Source organism: Mandrillus leucophaeus, unplaced genomic scaffold (genome assembly GCF_000951045.1).
Source record: "Mandrillus leucophaeus isolate KB7577 unplaced genomic scaffold, Mleu.le_1.0 Scaffold91, whole genome shotgun sequence".
In the NCBI taxonomy this organism is placed as follows: Eukaryota; Metazoa; Chordata; class Mammalia; order Primates; family Cercopithecidae; genus Mandrillus; species Mandrillus leucophaeus.
Genome location: NW_012109919.1, coordinates 1,326,328 through 1,343,809, shown reverse-complemented (window position 1 = coordinate 1,343,809; position 17,482 = coordinate 1,326,328). Strand labels below are relative to the sequence as shown.

At 46.0% G+C, this 17,482-nt stretch overlaps 1 protein-coding gene across 1 annotated transcript in view; it reads left to right on the top strand.

Moving 5' to 3' along the window:
* Positions 1 to 9,994: 9,994 nt before the first annotated feature.
* Positions 9,995 to 17,482, top strand: part of IGF1R (insulin-like growth factor 1 receptor) — a 270,338-nt gene continuing 262,850 nt past the window's right edge. Inside the window, exons 1-2 of the mRNA XM_011969828.1 lie at positions 9,995 to 10,013; positions 10,552 to 11,097. Coding sequence (XP_011825218.1) covers positions 9,995 to 10,013; positions 10,552 to 11,097 — 565 coding nt within the window. The remainder of the gene's footprint in view (positions 10,014 to 10,551; positions 11,098 to 17,482) is intronic.

Genomic DNA, 17,482 nt, shown 5'->3' with positions numbered 1-17,482 from the left:
GGGGCAGAGGTTCCTGTGGGTGTGGATGGAGAAGTCCTAAATGCTGAGGTTGCCTGGTCTTAGTAGAAATTGTAGCAGGCCTCAGCGAAGAAGTCAGGGATGCGGATTGTCCTCCGGATGCTCGGATGAGCATGCAGTGGAAAAAGTACTCCTTTGGGGGAAGAGGTGAATCTGGAGGTGTTAGAGCAGAAGAGTAAATGCAGAAGTTGTAGCAGATATAAAGGCTTTGGCAAGAGTGGGAGTGATCACTGAAGGGAAGGCAGGGGCTCGCTGGGACAGGCTGGAGCAGTGATCAACCCTTGTAGTAACCCTGCTGCATTTTACAAAGGAAGAACTGTGTTGAGGTACAGATGTGCCGAACACTCAGACTTAGAAAATCAGTACAATGGGTTGTAGCTTCTGCCCTTGAATCATGTCAGTTAGTGAGAACCTGCCACAGTTCAGTTGGCAGAGTGGTTGGCTACATACAGTGTTTTAGCTCCTGCCCACTCAATACAGAGGTTGCATGCGGGCGTCCACTTGCTCTGCCACCTCTGCCTGCTTGTGGCTGTGTGCCCAGAGCCCATTTCCCTGGGGAGTCAGTGCAGCACTCCTGGGGGACTCTTCTATTTGTGTCCTAATGAATCTGACTGTGCTGGATGCAGGCCCACAGCCACACCTGGTATGTGTGGCATCTTTAAATGCCTGGCTTGTGTGTGCTGTATCTGCAGCAGAGCTGTGGTTGAACCTGCTTTCCTTCCATCTGGGTTCCCCTTCGTTCTCGGTGGTGGATGGGCTGTGTGGTCTGCCCTCAGCTGTCCACTTACACTTGTGTTAAAATGCGGCAGAACTTTCCCCCATACTGAAATTGTGGTGAAATACATATAAAACTTACCATCTTTTTTTTTTTTATTGAGACAGGGTGTCATTCTGCCACCCAGGCTGGAGTGCAGTGGCGCGATCTCAGCTCGCTGCAACCTCCGCCTCCTGGGTTCAAGCGATTCTCATGCCTCAATCTCCTGAGTATCTGGGATTACAGGGGTGTGCCACCATACCTGGCTAACTTGTACTGTTAATAGAGACAGGGTTTCACCATGTTGGCCAGACTGTTCTCGAATTCCTGGCCTCAAGTGATCCCCCAGCTTTGGCCTCCCAAAGTGCTGAGATTACAGGCATGAGCCACCACACCCGGCCTCCCTTCTTCTTCTTCTTCTTTGTTTTTTTTTTTTTAAAAAGAGACGGAGTCTTGCTTTGTTGCCCAGGCTGGAGTGCCATGGTGCGATCTTGGGTCACTGCAACCTCTGTCTCCCAGGTTGAAGTGATTCTCCTGCCTCAGCCTCCCCAGTAGCTGGGATTACAGGTGCCAGGCACCACGCCTGGCTAATTTTTGTATTTTTAGTAGAGATGGGTTTTCACCATGTTGACCAGGCTGGTCTTGAACTCCTGACTTCGTGATCCACCCGCCTCTGCCTCCCAAAGTGCTGGGATTACAGGCGTGAGCCACTGGGCCCACTCTCCTCCCATCTTAACATTTTAAAGTGTACAGTTTAAGTACATTTACACCTGCCCAATCAGTATCTAGAACACTTTTAATCTTGAAAAACGGAAACTCTGTACCCATTAATAACTCCCATTCTCTCCTAACCCAGCCATGGGCAACCACTTTCTGCTGTCTCTGTGAGTCTGACTGCTTTGAGTACCTATGAGCAGAATTGGCAGGATTTCTTCTTTTGTGACTGCCTTATTTCACTTAGCATAATGTCCTCAAGCTTCATCCAGCTTGTTGCGTGCGAGAGGATTTCCTTCCTGTGCATGAACTCAAATGATGCAGTGACTAACCTCTGGCCATGTGGTGGGTGGTTAGTGATGGAACCAAGAGGTAGCTGGTCTCTGAATACTAGCCCAGTCCTTTTCCTCTCTAGGAAAGTCCCCAGATCAGATAGAAAGCCTCAGTATTTCAGGGAGCTTCTGTTTTGACACCACATCCATGAAGAATCACACTGCAGGGTAGGGGAACAGATGAGTGGGATTTCTACACTGTTATCAGCTAGACTTAGATAACTGGCTAATTGAAAAGAGTACAGGTCACTTAAGGAAACTGGAGCATTGTAGGGCAAAGTAAAATGCTTTTGAAATGAGGATGTGAACTGTAACTGGAATGATGTAATGTGTTCTACAAAACGAAGCCAGTGAGAGGACAGGGGACACAGGGCTGACTTTTATTTAGGACATTTGCCTGGTTCTGAGCAGAAAGTTGAAAGTCACGAGAGAGAGAGAAGGAGCCTGGTTTTTGCAGGTGCCTGCTTAGCATGGGCCTTGTCCTAGCTTGGCTGCACCTCACAGCACCATCCTCTGGCTGTACAGTCTACCCTTCAGAGGTTTAGGGTGCTGTCTCATGCATGGTGGGTGCTAGGTGGTAGTGAGAACAGGGTGTGGGATTAGGCAGGGGCTGCCCCTCGGAAGGCCTCATGGTGAGGCGATGAGCTCTGACTCTGAGGGACTCTAGCTCCTGGTGTCCTGCTTCATCGAGAAGCCAGCCACCCATGGGAGCTGTGGATAATTAGAAAGGATTAGAGACTCTTATAAGGGTGCTTTTTGAAATATAGAGACTTAGAGAGTATTGGGCTTTGGGATATTTTAAGATCAGAAAGGCATTTGGAGTAACTGTCAGAGCAGATAAAGTTGTTTTTATGAAGATCCAGGAAAACAGTTGTTGCAAATACAGCTCTGCACCAATTCTGCGTCAATCTGTTTGGCTACAGATGCTTTAAGTGGAGGGGACACTGGGGCTTGTGTTCCCTTTAGTCTTTGAATTAATTCCCCGTTAAAGTTTCTGTGTCTTAATTGGCATGGCAGGATAGAAACATCCTACCCATCTTTGTAAGTTCTTTGCTATATATAGCACTCTGTTTTAACATTCTGAGCCTTCAGGACTGCCCTTTATGTGTCCATTTATTTTGTTTATGTGCATGATGTAGGTGGCTCTTGTGGCAGTAAAAAACAGTGTTCACATTCAAATTACACTTAGTTTTTAATTTCTGTTCTCAGAGTTACCTCTATAATGGTAATCCCTTACATTCTTATCATTGCCTTCAGTTACTGAATGTGTTAGGTGGCCAGGATTGCTGTCTGTGTGAAATGGGAATGTACATATACAATGTAAACATTCTGATTGACACATGAAGATAAAGGGCTTAACATGAATTGTGTCTGTTTACACTTACACAGAAAATTCTACTGTAACAAACTGAAGTGTCAGTAGTGTTTGTTATCATAACATTGTTTTTTTCCTCCTTTTCTGATCTCTGATTTTTCTAATAGGAATGAGGCCTAAAGAAACCCACGCTCTCTCTTCTCTGAGCACAAGGAGGGTATGCTCAGACCTTGAAGGGCACAGCACGGGAGGATCATGTACTAGGGAGAGTCTGTCTCCACCCCATTTTTCTTCTGCTTTGCTTTGTTTCGTGCATAGTTTCTACGGACTTCTTGGGGTTTTTTGAGAGAGTGAATGTCGATTTGAGAAGTAACAGGTGCATAGGCTATACCTGCACCACACTGCAGATAAGGTGGGTAGGGAGAGTAGTGACAGGTGGTGGGGTGGGTTATTCAATTATTTCCTAGGGCAGTGGGTTTCACAGGGTGCTGCTTAGGCCAGCAGCATCAGCATCACCTGGGTGCATATTAGAAACATAAATTTTGGGACCTCACCTCTTGTGTTTTAACAAGTCCTTCAAGTGGTCCTGATGCATGTTGAGGACTTTCAACACCGTCCTCCTACATGCAAAGTGAAGTTGACCTCCCACACACTTTTGTCTCAGTTTGCTTTCTAGCATCTGTCCCATTGCCTTTGTTGTGCTCCCTGCCACATGGGCTGCACCCCTGGGGTTCTCTCAACTGCAACCAGGCATCAGCTCCAGCTGCCTCCCAGGGTGTGCTTCTGCCTCTGCTTGGAGTACCCTGCCCCCCACCCTTCCTGGCAAGACCCTGCTCATCTTTCAGGGTCCTCTCCGCTGAGAAGTCTTCCTGACTTCCTCTAAGATAAGGGAGTTGTGGGGCCCTGTCTTTGTGTTCCCAGGGTTCTGTCCATTGTTCTATTAAAACTTTTCTTTCATTTAATTTGCCACTTGGTAGAGGGATGGTTGCTCTGTCTTCCTTGTGCAAAATTCAGTGATACACTAATCCTCTCTTAACCTCTTAAATCATTTTGACTTTCACAGAGGGATAGTGTCTAGAGAGGGTTTTTGTTGTACTAAGTTATTGGTTCCAAAGGATTCATTTTAAGAGAAGTAAAGAACTATTATAGTGTGCTGCTTACTGAGACAAAATCGGCTTCTCATATAAGCCCAAAGGTTTTGTTACGTTGGGTTTTACCATCAAAATTAAAGATGACGATTGGTTCACTAATGTGTTTTACCTTCACAGTGTGCCTGTAGACCTGTAGTAAAAGAAGGCTAATTATGTTTCCCAACGTCTTTTATTTCCAACTGTAAGCTAAGCCTATCCCTTTTCTTTTTCTTTTTCTTTTTCTTTTTTTTTTTTTTTTTTTTTTTTTTGAGACGGAGTCTCGCTCTGTTGCCCAGGCTGGGGTGCAGTGGCCGCATCTCAGCTCACTGCAAGCTCCGCCTCCCGGGTTTACGCCATTCTCCTGCCTCAGCCTCCCAAGTAGCCGGGACTACAGGCACCCGCCACCTCGCCCGGCTAGTTTTTTTGTATTTTTTAGTAGAGACGGGGTTTCACCACGTTAGCCAGGATGGTCTTGATCTCCTGACCTCGTGATCCGCCCGTCTCAGCCTCCCAAAGTGCTGGGATTACAGGCGTGAGCCACCGCGCCCGGCCTCTTTTTCTTTTTTTTTTTCCTTTTTTTTTTTTATTTGAAACTGAGTCTCACTCTCACCCAGGCTGGAGTGCAGTGGCACGATCTCAGCTCACTGCAAGCTCGGCCTCCCAGCTTCACGCCATTCTCTTGCCTCAGCCTTCCGAGTGCACCACACCCGGCTAATTTTTTTCTGTATTTTTAATAGAGACGGGGTTTCACCATGTTAGCCAGGATGGTCTCGATCTCCTGACCTCGTGATCCGCCCGCCTCAGCCTCCCAAAGTGCTGGGATTACAGGCGTGAGCCACCGCGCCCAGCCAACCTATCCCATATTTTTAAAGAAGAGTGGATCACATAGTTATCCATTTTAGCTAAATGGGTAACTATAACATTCTTTAATGGAACTGTTGACAGAAGGATAATCAATAATTTTGCTAATTCATGCCACCCTCCTTTGTTGTATATTAGTAATATTTACATTGGGGCAACAAAATAGATCAGTATTTCCATTAATATTTACTTAATAACAGCTATTAAAAGTTATTACTGTTTGCAGTAACACAGAAGCACTTACCTGATTCTTATGCCAGCTTCTATAGGGTAGGTAGTGACAGCTGGTTTTGCAGGTGAGGAAGATGAGATTTAGAGGTGAGGTGTGTCTGCCTGAGGGCAGGAGCTGGTAAAGGGCACTCCGGGCTCATGGGAGTCACGCTGTTTTTCTTTTTCTAGGACCACAAGGTTATGTCTAAGATATAAGTTACAACTCTCATGTAGCTCTTCCAAATACTTAGATACACAGCTTTGGGGAGTTTTCTCAGCCAAATGCTTTTCATTAGCCCTTCTCATATTAACATTTAGGTCTTAGGGATTTGTTTTCAAAATATGTATAGCTTGTATAAGCCATTCACCTAAGTTCTTAGAGCAGACATTCTGCCTCTTGATCTTTAGAAAATACCTAGGAGTATTTTGTTAACAGTGCTCATTTCAACTGAAAGGCTTCATTTTAAAATTTAATTTAATTTAATTTTTTAATTATTTTTTGAGACAGACTCTTGCTCTATGTCTCCCAGGCTGGAGTGCAGTGGTGTCATCTTGACTCGTTGCAACGTCTGCCTCCTGGGTTCAAGTGATTCTCGTGCTTCAGCCACCCAAGTAGCTGGGATTACAGGCGTGTACCACCACCCCTGGCTAATTTTTGTATTTTTAGTAGAGATAGGGTTTCAAACTCTTGGCCTCAAGCAGTCTACCTGCCTTGGGCTCCCAAGATGCAGGGACTACAGGTGTGAACCACTGTGCCTGACTTTTTAGGCTTTCTTTAAAATGGCATCTTTTGGCCAGATGTGGTGGTAATGCCAGCACTTCTGGAGGCTGAGGCTGGAGGATTGCTTGAGCCCAGGAATTGGAGATCAGCCTGGGCAACATAGGGAGACCTTCTGTCTGCCAAAAAATTAAAAAACAAACACAAAAAAACCCCCTAGGTGTTACGGTGTACCCCTGTGGTCCCAGCTACTTGGGAAGCTGAGGTGGAAGGATTGCTTGAGCCCAGGAGGTTGAGGCTGCATTGAGCCATGATTGTGCTGCAGCACTCCAGCCTGGATGACAGAGTGAGACCATGTCTAAAAATCAATTAAATAAAATGACATCTTTGTAGAAGTGAATTTTACCCAGGTACCAAGCCCCTGCCTGTCCCTCCCAACTCCCTTCCCTGCCTCCCAGCACCCCCATCTGTTTTGGTTCTGCTGTTGCCATTCTCTGGCTTTGGGGACTTGCGGAAGCCCCACTGTCCCCATCTTCCAGCTGTACCCCTTCTCTCTGCTTCCCTGCTTGTCTTATTCTTTACAGGGCTGCCTGGGATTTCACATTCCTAAAGTTTTTGGGTTTGTTTTTGGATCATGCCAATATCAGTTCTTTTGAGAAGGGAGAAAGGGTATTTTGCATTTTCCTTTTAATCATCAGTGAGTAGCCACAAAGGGTGTGTCTTTCCCTCCTGTGCTGTGTTTACTGTGTACTCCCTCGGTGCATGAATTATTTCATGGCACCAGTGGAGCATGTTTTATTCTCTTTCCTGTTTGTGGCTTGCACCTCCTGAACGCTGCTATCATTCATGGTCCAGCTTGGTTTTCTTTTTCACTGTTTCTATCACAGAACATCCTGAAGACCAATGGTGTCAGTCATAGGATCCAAAACAGCTGGTTCCTAGGCCCTGCCTCATGCTCTGTGGCTTGGGCTTGTCTTTTCTTCCAGAATAAGTGGGTAACTTCTTCCTGCTTTTTTTTTCTTTTCTTCGTAAATGGGAGGAAAAGTGTCGAGTATGGAGACTGCCCTTTCATTTGAAGGAAATTCACAGTTCCAGCTCTGTAGCGTGGCGTCTCTTAACTAGTGGTCAACACTGGCTGTGGAAGGGGGGCCAGATGGCAAAGTGAAGCAGATTCTTTCCTCCTGTCTGCAGTTTGATTGCAGTATGAAGTTCAGCTTGCTTCAGTCTATGTCTTCATATTCTTCCACTAGGTACTGAATTTTGTGATCTGTTGGAAATAACAAGTAAATAGATGCCTAACACTTTATACAGATTGAGTATCTCTAATCCAAAAATCCAAAATCCAAAATGCTCCAAAAGTTTCAGCTTTTGGAGCACTGACATGATACCACAAGTGGAAAATTCCACACCTCACCTCATGTGACGGGTCACAGTCAAAACTCAGGCGCACGACCCACAGTTAATTTAGTGTCCCCAAGGGAAAAAAGACCCTCCTGGCCCCCTTCAGATGTGATGTGTCTTTTCCACACATGCCCAGATTCCCTCAAACACCTCCACAAAGGGTAATAAAATGGTTCATTGTACACAAACTTTGTTTCATGCACAAGATTATTAAAATATTATATAAAATGAGCTTTTAGAGAAGTGAGAAGAGAAATGAGAGGTAGGGAGGGAGGAGTTGTGGGACAGTTGGGGGAATAGTTGAAGGTAAGGTGTTTAGGCCAAGCTCTGAGGAGGTGACGTTTGAGTGGAGACTCACATGGTGAGAGAATGGGGCAACCTCCTGAAGGAGCAGAAGCACTGTGGGCAGCAGGGTATGAGCAGAGGAGGAGCTCAGTGTGTTGGAGGTTGGCGACTCCTGTGGAGTCTTGTGGGATGGTGTTGGGACAGGGATGGACCGTGGGGAGGCTGGATCATGGGGAATATGTTGCTTTAGGCCAAGCTGGAGATGATGGTGGCTCAGATCAGAGCTAAAGTAGTGGAGACACACAGACACTGAATGAATGATGAAGTTCACTCATTCTGCATGTGTCCCATGTGATGCATCCAAGTACTGTTTTAGGCACACCAAGTACTGTTTTAGCACACCAAGTACTGTTTTAGGCACTGGGGATATAATAGTGAACCAACTGGATCTGCCATTGTGTTGGTAGTGATGAGAGAGATCATGAGAAGAAAGGCCAGAGCCATGTCCTGCAGAGAGTGGTGTACTTTGGGAGGGAAGTGTGTGGGGTTGTCGAGGAACAGTGTGCTGCTCAGGGAGGAATGAGGTGGGACGGCCTTGTGGGAAGAGCAACCAAGATTCTCATAGGCTTGGGAGCTTGAACCCTGAGGTCTATTGCTGGACTAAATATGTGAGGTGTGAGAGGAGAGAAGAATCAGGAATGACTCTTTGATTTTTAACATGAGCAACTCAGAATGAGAGTACTACAGTTTAGAAGCTTGGAAGGTGGATTTTGTGGGGGAATGAATGAGTTATTAGACACCTCAGTGGATATACTCAGATGGATATATACATTAGAGCTCAGAAGAGTCTGGACTAGTGACATGAATTTGATCATCATCTAGAGTATGAGTGGCACAGGAAGCCACTTGTGTGGATGAGGTGACAGAGGAAATGGTTGAGGATAGCAACCAACATTTAGAGGCAAGGTAGAAGGCAGAGCAGTGTGGAATCAGGGAAGCCGAGAGCTTCCCTCAGCACAGTGGCACGAAGCTTGGACACCACCTCTTGTCTGTCCTGCTTAATTCCATTCACATCTAGAGTGGACTTGCTGTGTGCACACCGCTGACCACCTGCCTCATGTGACAATTGTTCCTCATGGATATTAGCCCCTTGCCTTTACCATGAGCCTCCTCAGAGGTCAGGGCACTGCCTGTTAGCATTTCTCTTGGTGTCATACACGTTGGGTGCTTCCCAAATTAATTACATCCATCAGAAAACTTCACTCTATCTGAGAAGCTTTAATGGTGGACTTGGGGATTATTAAATCCTAAAAAAGGTTATAACAAAAAGTTTTCTTGGTGTGTGTCTGTGCCTGGAATTTAGAAAATAAGTCATCCAGTACTGAGGCCATTTTATGAAAAGCCTTTAAAATCTACAAATGCATTGGCCCAGCAATTCTACTTCTAGGGATTTATCCTAAGAAAATAGTCTTGGGTATCTGCCAAGAATGTTCACTGGAGTGTTGTTTATAATGTGCAAAACAGGAGCTAACCTAAATGTCCAACAATAAGGGATTGGTTAAAAAAAAAAAAAAGCCTCATGGTGTGTATTCATACCCTGGAATTACTGTCCCCTTAAAATGATGATGTAGAAGGACATGTATTGACTTAGTAGAATATTAAGTGAAGGAAGTGTGTTTACAAATGTCATATTTTTGTCTGATTTCACTTGCCTTCATTTATAGAGAGTGGATAATTGGCATAGTGTTAACATTGTTTATCTTGGAATATTGAGATCGTTGATGATTTTTACTGTTTTTTTTTGTTGTTGTTATTACCTCTAAACTCTCTGTAGGAAGCATGCTTTCTTGATCAATAAAACTCAAAGTTGGAATTTATGCTTCTTTTATTCATAAAAAAATCATGTTTTTAATCTTAGGTTATCCTTTATGTTTACATTAATGCAGATACGGGGAGAACACAGTCTACCCGGCTCATGTCGAATATGCGTTTTGGAGTCCCCACTTTCCAGGTCACAGTGACAGTTTTCCAGTATAGAGTAGACTGATTGCCTTGTACCCTTCAGGCAGGGTGCAGTAGTAAGTTATTGATAGTTGGCTGCTGAGCTGTTGCTCAGGCCTTGGCAACTGACACTCTGCAGAAGGGACCAGGAGTGTGCAGTGGTGGAGTCGGGCTGGCCTGGGTTGCAGATTTAACTTTCGCGTGTCCCTCTGTGTGCCCCTGGGCTGTAAGTTTTAGTTTGCAAGGTTGACGGGGATGGCCTCTCCCATAGTCGGTTGGTGTGTGCTGCACAGTCTGTCCCAGAATGAATGTCAGCTAACTGGTTAGCCACCTAGACTGTCAGTCTGCAACCCACAGCTTTGCCGTGAACGATTGAACCTTATTTCTTTTTTCTTTTTTTTTTTTTTTTTGAGACGGAGTCTCGCTCTGTCGCCCAGGCTGGAGTGCAGTGGCGCAATCTCGGCTCACTGCATGCTCTGCCTCCTGGGTTCACGCCATTCTCCTGCCTCAGCCTCCCGAGTAGCTGGGACTACAGGTGCCCGCCACCATGCCCGGCTAATTTTTTGTATTTTTAGTAGAGATGGGGTTTCACTGTGTTAACCAGGATGGTCTCAATCTCCTGACCTAGTGATCCGCCCGCCTCGGTCTCCTAAAGTGCTGGGATTACAGGCGTGAGCCACCACACCTGGCCAAACCTTATTTCTTTAATAATAATACAGGATTCCTAAAAACCAACTGTATTATTGTTGGAAAAATAGTTTTAAAAATTATTTCCTTGTAACTGAGACGTTTACCCTCTTGTCTCCCTTCAGTCTGTGGGCCGGGCATCGACATCCGCAACGACTATCAGCAGCTGAAGCGCCTGGAGAACTGCACGGTGATCGAGGGCTACCTCCACATCCTGCTCATCTCCAAGGCCGAGGACTACCGCAGCTACCGCTTCCCCAAGCTCACGGTCATCACCGAGTACTTGCTGTTGTTCCGAGTGGCTGGCCTAGAGAGCCTCGGAGACCTGTTCCCCAACCTCACGGTAATCCGCGGCTGGAAACTCTTCTACAACTACGCCCTGGTCATCTTTGAGATGACCAATCTCAAGGATATTGGGCTTTACAACCTGAGGAACATTACTCGGGGGGCCATCAGGATTGAGAAAAATGCTGACCTCTGTTACCTCTCCACTGTGGACTGGTCCCTGATCCTGGATGCAGTGTCCAATAACTACATTGTGGGGAATAAGCCCCCAAAGGAATGCGGGGACCTGTGTCCGGGGACCATGGAGGAGAAGCCGATGTGCGAGAAGACCACCATCAACAATGAGTACAACTACCGCTGCTGGACCACAAACCGCTGCCAGAAAAGTAAGAATGATGCTGACTGCTGCTTTCTCTCTGCTTCTCTCTCTTCTCTCCTTCTCCTCCTTGACCTCCCTTCTCTTCTGAATGCACAAGTTCCACTGGGCAGGGTGCAGTCGTGTTGCATTTAGGACGTGGCACGCCTGCTGTGCGGAAGTGGTTCCCAGCGGGGGTCTTGGTTGGCTTTCCTTTGCATCTGGGACTCTTGGATTGCGGGACTGTGGCATGGCTGGAGGCCATCATGGCTGCTGTCAAGACTATTCAAATCACATGTTAGAAATAATCCACCACACTCCTGGGCTAGAAACTTGCTGACCTTCAGCTTTGAATTCCTGATGAGAAAAGGTGACCTGGTGTGCTTGGAAGTCCCTGAGCCTTGACAGCTGGGGGCTGCTTATGTGTCAGCTCTTTCATCCTTTGTGCAAAGTGGTATTTTTTGTTCTGCATGACTTCCTTAGTTTGAATGGACTTGGAATATGGTTAACTAAAGGGAAAGTAAAGCACTCACTCATATCCTGTGAAAGCAATCCTTGGGTCCTAGTGATGATGTTATGATGCTCAGGTGTCCTGGTTATGTCAGAGCACCTGGCCCAGGTGGGAGACCTCTGGACCCATTTCCACAAGTCCCAGGTTCAAGCTGTACTTGCAGTTAGCTGTGTAGCAGGGTGCATTTTTAAATCTCTGGCATTCTGTTTTTGTTCTTTTATACCTGTTTACTGAACAGTTGTGAAAATCTTAAGAATTCACAAGTGAAGGAAGTTTGCAAAGTGTTTATTGCTCTAGGGGTCAGAGAGTGGTATTTTGAAGTTCTTGTATATTTATCTGCAATATGCTTATTTTCCCTTGAGAATAACTGAGCTCTTGCCTTCATGTGATCAATTCCTTGAGAGCCAGGCTGTTTGGTATTAAAATGTGACGCTGAGCCTTCACCTTATTGCATTCAGCAATATTTACATATATTGGCTAGGAAGCTTTTCCTCACTAGTTGGAAGTCAATGTGTTAGCTATAAATAGCTATTATTTAAGTGTTGGCCCAGTTAAATATGCAAGGAACCCATGTTCTACAGTTACAAAGAGCCAAGAAACCCCAAATTGTTAGACTTGCCTAAAATAAATAAAAGGTGAGACCCCACGGAGGTAAAGTGTGTAAAATCAAGGCCAGACCTCAGAGGTAGCCCTTACTTCAGTTCCCCTTCAGCCAGGCCCGAGGAAGGAAAAGGATCTGTGTACCCTGATCTGCCACACACTTTTATACTCTGCAGAATTGGATCAGTGTGTATGTGAACATTGATTAGTAAGGGCAGGGGTCCCACTGGCTGCAGCCAGTACCTCGTAGAGCTCTGAGAATGCAGTCAGGCCACTTTAAGGTTGGCCAGAGTTGGAGGGTGGTAAAGTCACTTGTGTGATTGATTAAAACTGCCTTATCATTAAGTTACCCACTGGTTTGAGAAAACAACAAAATAATGTTTTTTAAATAACCTTGACATTTAAAACTTTTATCTGAAAAGTAAAAGGTGTTATCAAGGGAGGCAGCATGGAGTAGAAGAGAGATGTTGAACGTAGTGATGAGGGCCAGGAATGACCTTGGATGAGCCAGCCCCTCTGGGCTGTAGTTGGGCTTTTATAGACTATTTCTAGGGCAGTCAGTACATCCCTTAGCGGTGATCATATATGGGCATGAGGATGTTTTGAAAACTCATAAGCTCTTTACAGAAGGGACGTGCCGTATGAAACGTCATTAAGTGGGGAGTTGTTCAGGAACTAGGTAGGTAGTTACTTTGGGCTTGCCATGGGTTTTCGGCTGTTTCTGATCAGCTACTTATTGAAGACCCCTGGAATAGGGGTGAGGCCTGCATTCTGGATCCAAGTCTAAGAGGGGCAACTAGAAATGAGCAAGTTATTTAAATTGCCTGGGCTTCGGTTTCTTCATATGTGGAATGGGGTAAGGCCTGCCTTCCTCATAGGGCTGTTGGAAGATGAAAAGGATAAAGGAGAAGCACCGTGGAAAGGTAATGATGGTTAGAAGTTGGGCTCTGCTGGTGACAGACACCTTGATAACACCTGTTGGTTGGTCACCTGCTTCCCCAAGGCCATGTCCTGCAGCCTTCTTGACCATCCCAGCCCTGCTGATGTTCGTTGTGATTTCACAATGGAGTACTTACATAAAATTCATAACTGCTTTCAGGGAAATTTACTTCCCTTCTTCTTGTCCTGAAAACTCAGGCATGGGCATATTTCTTGGAGATTTTCTAGTTGAATCAGAACTTTCTCTTGGTTTGCATAGATTCCATTTAGACCTGCATTGTCCAGTGTGGTAGCGGCTTATTGAGTAAGCCACATGGCTTATTGAGTACTTGAACTGTGGCTTGTCCAAATTGGGACTGCTTTAGGTGTAAAATATACACTAGATTTCCAAGACATATAGGAAAAACCCTGTACACCATTTCATTAATAATTTCTATGTTGATTACATGTTGAAATATAACATTTTGGATATATTAAAGTAAAATGTGTTCTTAAGATAAATTTCAGCTGCCTGTTTCTTTTTAATTCTATTTTTTTTTTTTTTTTTTGAGATGGAATTTCGTTCTTGTCATCCAGGCTGGAGTGCAGTGGCGCGATCTCGGCTCACTGCAACCTCTGCCTCCTGGGTTCAAGTGATTCTCCTGCCTCAGCCTCCTGAGTAGCTGGAATTACAAGCATGTGCCACCATGCCCGTCTAATTTTTGTATTTTTACTAGAGACGGGGTTTCACCACCATGTTGGCCAGGCTGGTCTCAAACTCCTGATCTCCGATGATCCGCCTGCCTCAACCTCCCAAAGTACTGGGTTTACAGGCATGAGCCACCATGCCCAACTCTTTTTAATTCTTAATGTGGCTACTTGAAAATTTGAAATTACAGATGTGACTTGCATTCTGTGTTGGTAAGCTGCTTGAGAGCATTTCTTTTAACAGCAGGAGTTCTTCCCCTCATCATCTTTTTGGCTGAGTGGTCACTGCAGTACTGACAGCCTGCACCTCTCCAGCCAGAACCCTTAGGAATCATTTGGGGAGCTCCGTGTAGGGCATTGAGAGTCCAGGCAGAATGGCTACCTTGAGTTCAACATAAGTGTTAAGATGGCCATTTGAAAAGATTAAGCACAGAAGAGTCCCATTCAGTTAATCTTCCGTTGGCTGGCTGTAGAACTAAGGAGAACATCTGGAGAAACATGTCAAGGGTGTGTGTGAAATCGTTGAGCCTACTTGATTTTGTCATGCTGATGCACAGTTTTCACTTGGCACTGTCCTTTAAACTTCTTCTGTGCCATGACTCTGCAGTGCCTGGCAGCGTAGTAGACTCTACTCCCACTATGGACATGATCCCTCTGTGGTTTCTCTGCACACTTCTGTATTTCTCAGTTCTTTTTGGATTTGGGAGTGGATTTTATACATTTTTGAGTCATTCCTAAAGGGCGATTGACCCTTAAAGAACTGTGTACAGCACTTTCCTTTCAGTAAGAACATAGTTGTGTGCCATCCCCTGACATGTGGTGTGGTTAATTCCTCTTCCCTTGTCTTCTGACACCACCCTCTTATGAGTCTCTTCCTGCCCCCACAGCTGCTGCTTCTCTGTCTCCCTTCCCTCAGTCTGGCTTTTAATGGTGGTCCCCTGACGTAGTCCATTCAGGCTGCTGTAACAAAATCCCATACCCTGAGTGGCTTACACACAACAGAAATACTGCTCACAGTTCTGGAGGCTGGAAGTCCAAGTTCAAGGTGCTTACCAGATTAACTGTCTGGGGAGGGCCCACGCTCTGGTTCACAGACAGCACCTTTTCACTGTCTTCACATGCTGGAAGGGGTGAGGGTTTTTTTTTTCTGGCCTCTTTTTTAAAGGGCACTAATCCCATTTGTGAGGGCTCCACCCTCATGACCTAATCACCTCCCAGAGCCATCACATTGGGGATTAGGTTTCAACATAAGAATTTTGAGGGGACGTAAACATTCAGATCATAGCATGGCTGGAGTTCTATCCTGGGCTCTCTTTTCACTTTCCTTGTTCTCATCTCATCCACTGGTAACTTCATTGCCTCCTGTTTCCACCTAAACTTCCAAATATCTCCAGCCCAGAACCCTTTTGAGCCCAGGACCTGTCATTCATATCAGACCACCATGAGCATTTCACTACAGCGTCTGATGGTCTTCCCTGTTTCCTCACTTTTGCCTATTTTTTTTCTTTTCTGTTCCCTCTTCAGTGGGCCACACTCTTGTTCCCCTGATTCTTATGTCAGGAATGTGAGTGTCCTTTGGACACTTCCTTCTCCAGTTGCACACCAGGCCTTTTCCCTCCTGAATGGAATGGAAATGCTGCTTCAGCTGCCCTCCTCTGCTCCTCCCCCTTACAGCATTGACATAGCCTCTCTCTGCTTTGTGCCCTGTGGTTCCACTGAGCACTGGGGAGCTTTCCAGTATGCTTTTTTTTTTTTTTTGAAGAAAGAATCTCGCTCTGTCACCCAGGCTGGAATGCAGTAGTGCGATCTTGGCTCATTGCAACCTCCGGCTCCCAGGTTCAAGTGATTCTACTGCCTTAGCCTCCTGAGTAGCTAGGATTACCGTGCCACCACACCCAGCTAATTTTTGTATTTTTAGTAGAGACGGTGTTTCACCATGTTGACCAGGCTGGTCTCGAACTCCTGACCTCAGGCGATCCACCTGTCTTGGCCTCCCGGTGTGCTGGGATTACAGGCATGAGCCACTGCGCCCGGCCATCCAGTGTGCACTTTGGACTGATGTGCTTCCCTACCTGAAATCCTGTAGCAAGTCCCTATAGGATAGGCATGTGGTACAGCGTGAAGCTCCTGAGTGGTCAACAGCTACCCCATGACAACATGCCACACTCCATGTGCCACTCCCTCCCGCCTGCCTGCCGAGTCCTTGGCCCCCGTGGTGCTCTCCCATGCTGACCAGCCGGCACGGCTCACCTGGCTGAACTCTAGCCTTGCCTTTTCCTCTCAAGGATGTAAGGGCTCTGCAGATTTCAGGAGGCCTGTCTCCCAGCACCTGACGGGACACTTTGTGCCCCACTGTAAATTCTGGGTATATCCTCCAGTGTATGCTGTCACCCCAAGGGCAAGCACTACGTCTGCTTTGTGAAGGGTTCATTGTTAGGAAGATACATTTTCCCCTTGAGCGAGAGTAGCATATTGTGGCAGTCTTCAGTGAGCCAGTTGTGCCAGGATTATGAAATGCAGATGTTTACCATGTCATTGTTGCTGTCATTGCTGCTGAGGAGTACTGACCAAAATCATCTGCAACTCTTAGTTGAAAGAGAGGACCACTATGGTGGGTAGCTCTTTTCTTTCCTGCCATTGTCGGGATGATTACAGGTCAAAGATGATGGAGTAGTATGGAAATTGTCTGAAAGGTTGAAGCTTGGCGCGTGAAGCCATTCATGACTTTGTAAGGCAGTTATGCTGAAGGCCAGTTCTGTGCTGGGAGGGACAGAGGTGAATCCTCCTGAGTGCCTGTGGTTTTCTTACTTCCCGGTGAATTTGCCTAAGTGCCTGTTGTTTGCTTGCCATGGAGCCTTTCTGGTATTTCATTTCAGGTGCAGATGCCCACCTTCCCACAAAAAACCCCCAACAAAACCTAAGACCTTACTGCAACCAAGTCTCCAAGTACTTTTTAACCCATTGGGATGAATAGCCTGTGGTCTACTCAGGTCACCCTGAGTGCGTGTGAGAAGGCCTAGGCTTTGCCAGGAAATCCGGGAAGGCAGGGCCGGGCTGTGTTGGAACCTGGCTTAGCTGTTGGGGCAGCCTCATTTCAATTAGAAGGGCATTGACTGGGAGCAGCAGTCCTGGAGTTTGTTGCATTTCCTGTTGCCCTCAAAATGAGAAACCAGGAAAATAGCAGATTGGAGCCTTTGAGAAGGCAGTAAATGGCTGTTTTTATTGACAAAAGGAAAACATTTTACTGCCATCTCACTGATGGCATCTCACTGACTTAAAATGAAGGCAGGTTGTAGTTTAAAAAAAAAAAGTGTACTTTTTCCCCCCTACATATTCTTATATTCTTGTTTATCAGCCACTGCTCATAAGGGCAGTGTTGTCTTGTGGAGTAGAGGCACTGTCTTTCCCTCATTTTCCTATGTAGGTTGGTATGGCTGACCTGCTAGATCAAGGTGGAGGACCTGTTTAAGAATGTGTAAATTTAAGGCTGGGAGCAGTGGTTCACACCTGTAATCCTAGCATTTTGGGAGCCTGAGGCAGGAGGATCGCTTGAGTTCAGGAGTTCAAGACTGGCTTGGGCAACATGGTGAGACCTTGTTCATGTAAAAAAATTTAAATAATTAGCTGGTTGTGGAGGCGTGTGCCTGTAGTCCCAGCATTTTGGGAGGCTGAGATGGGA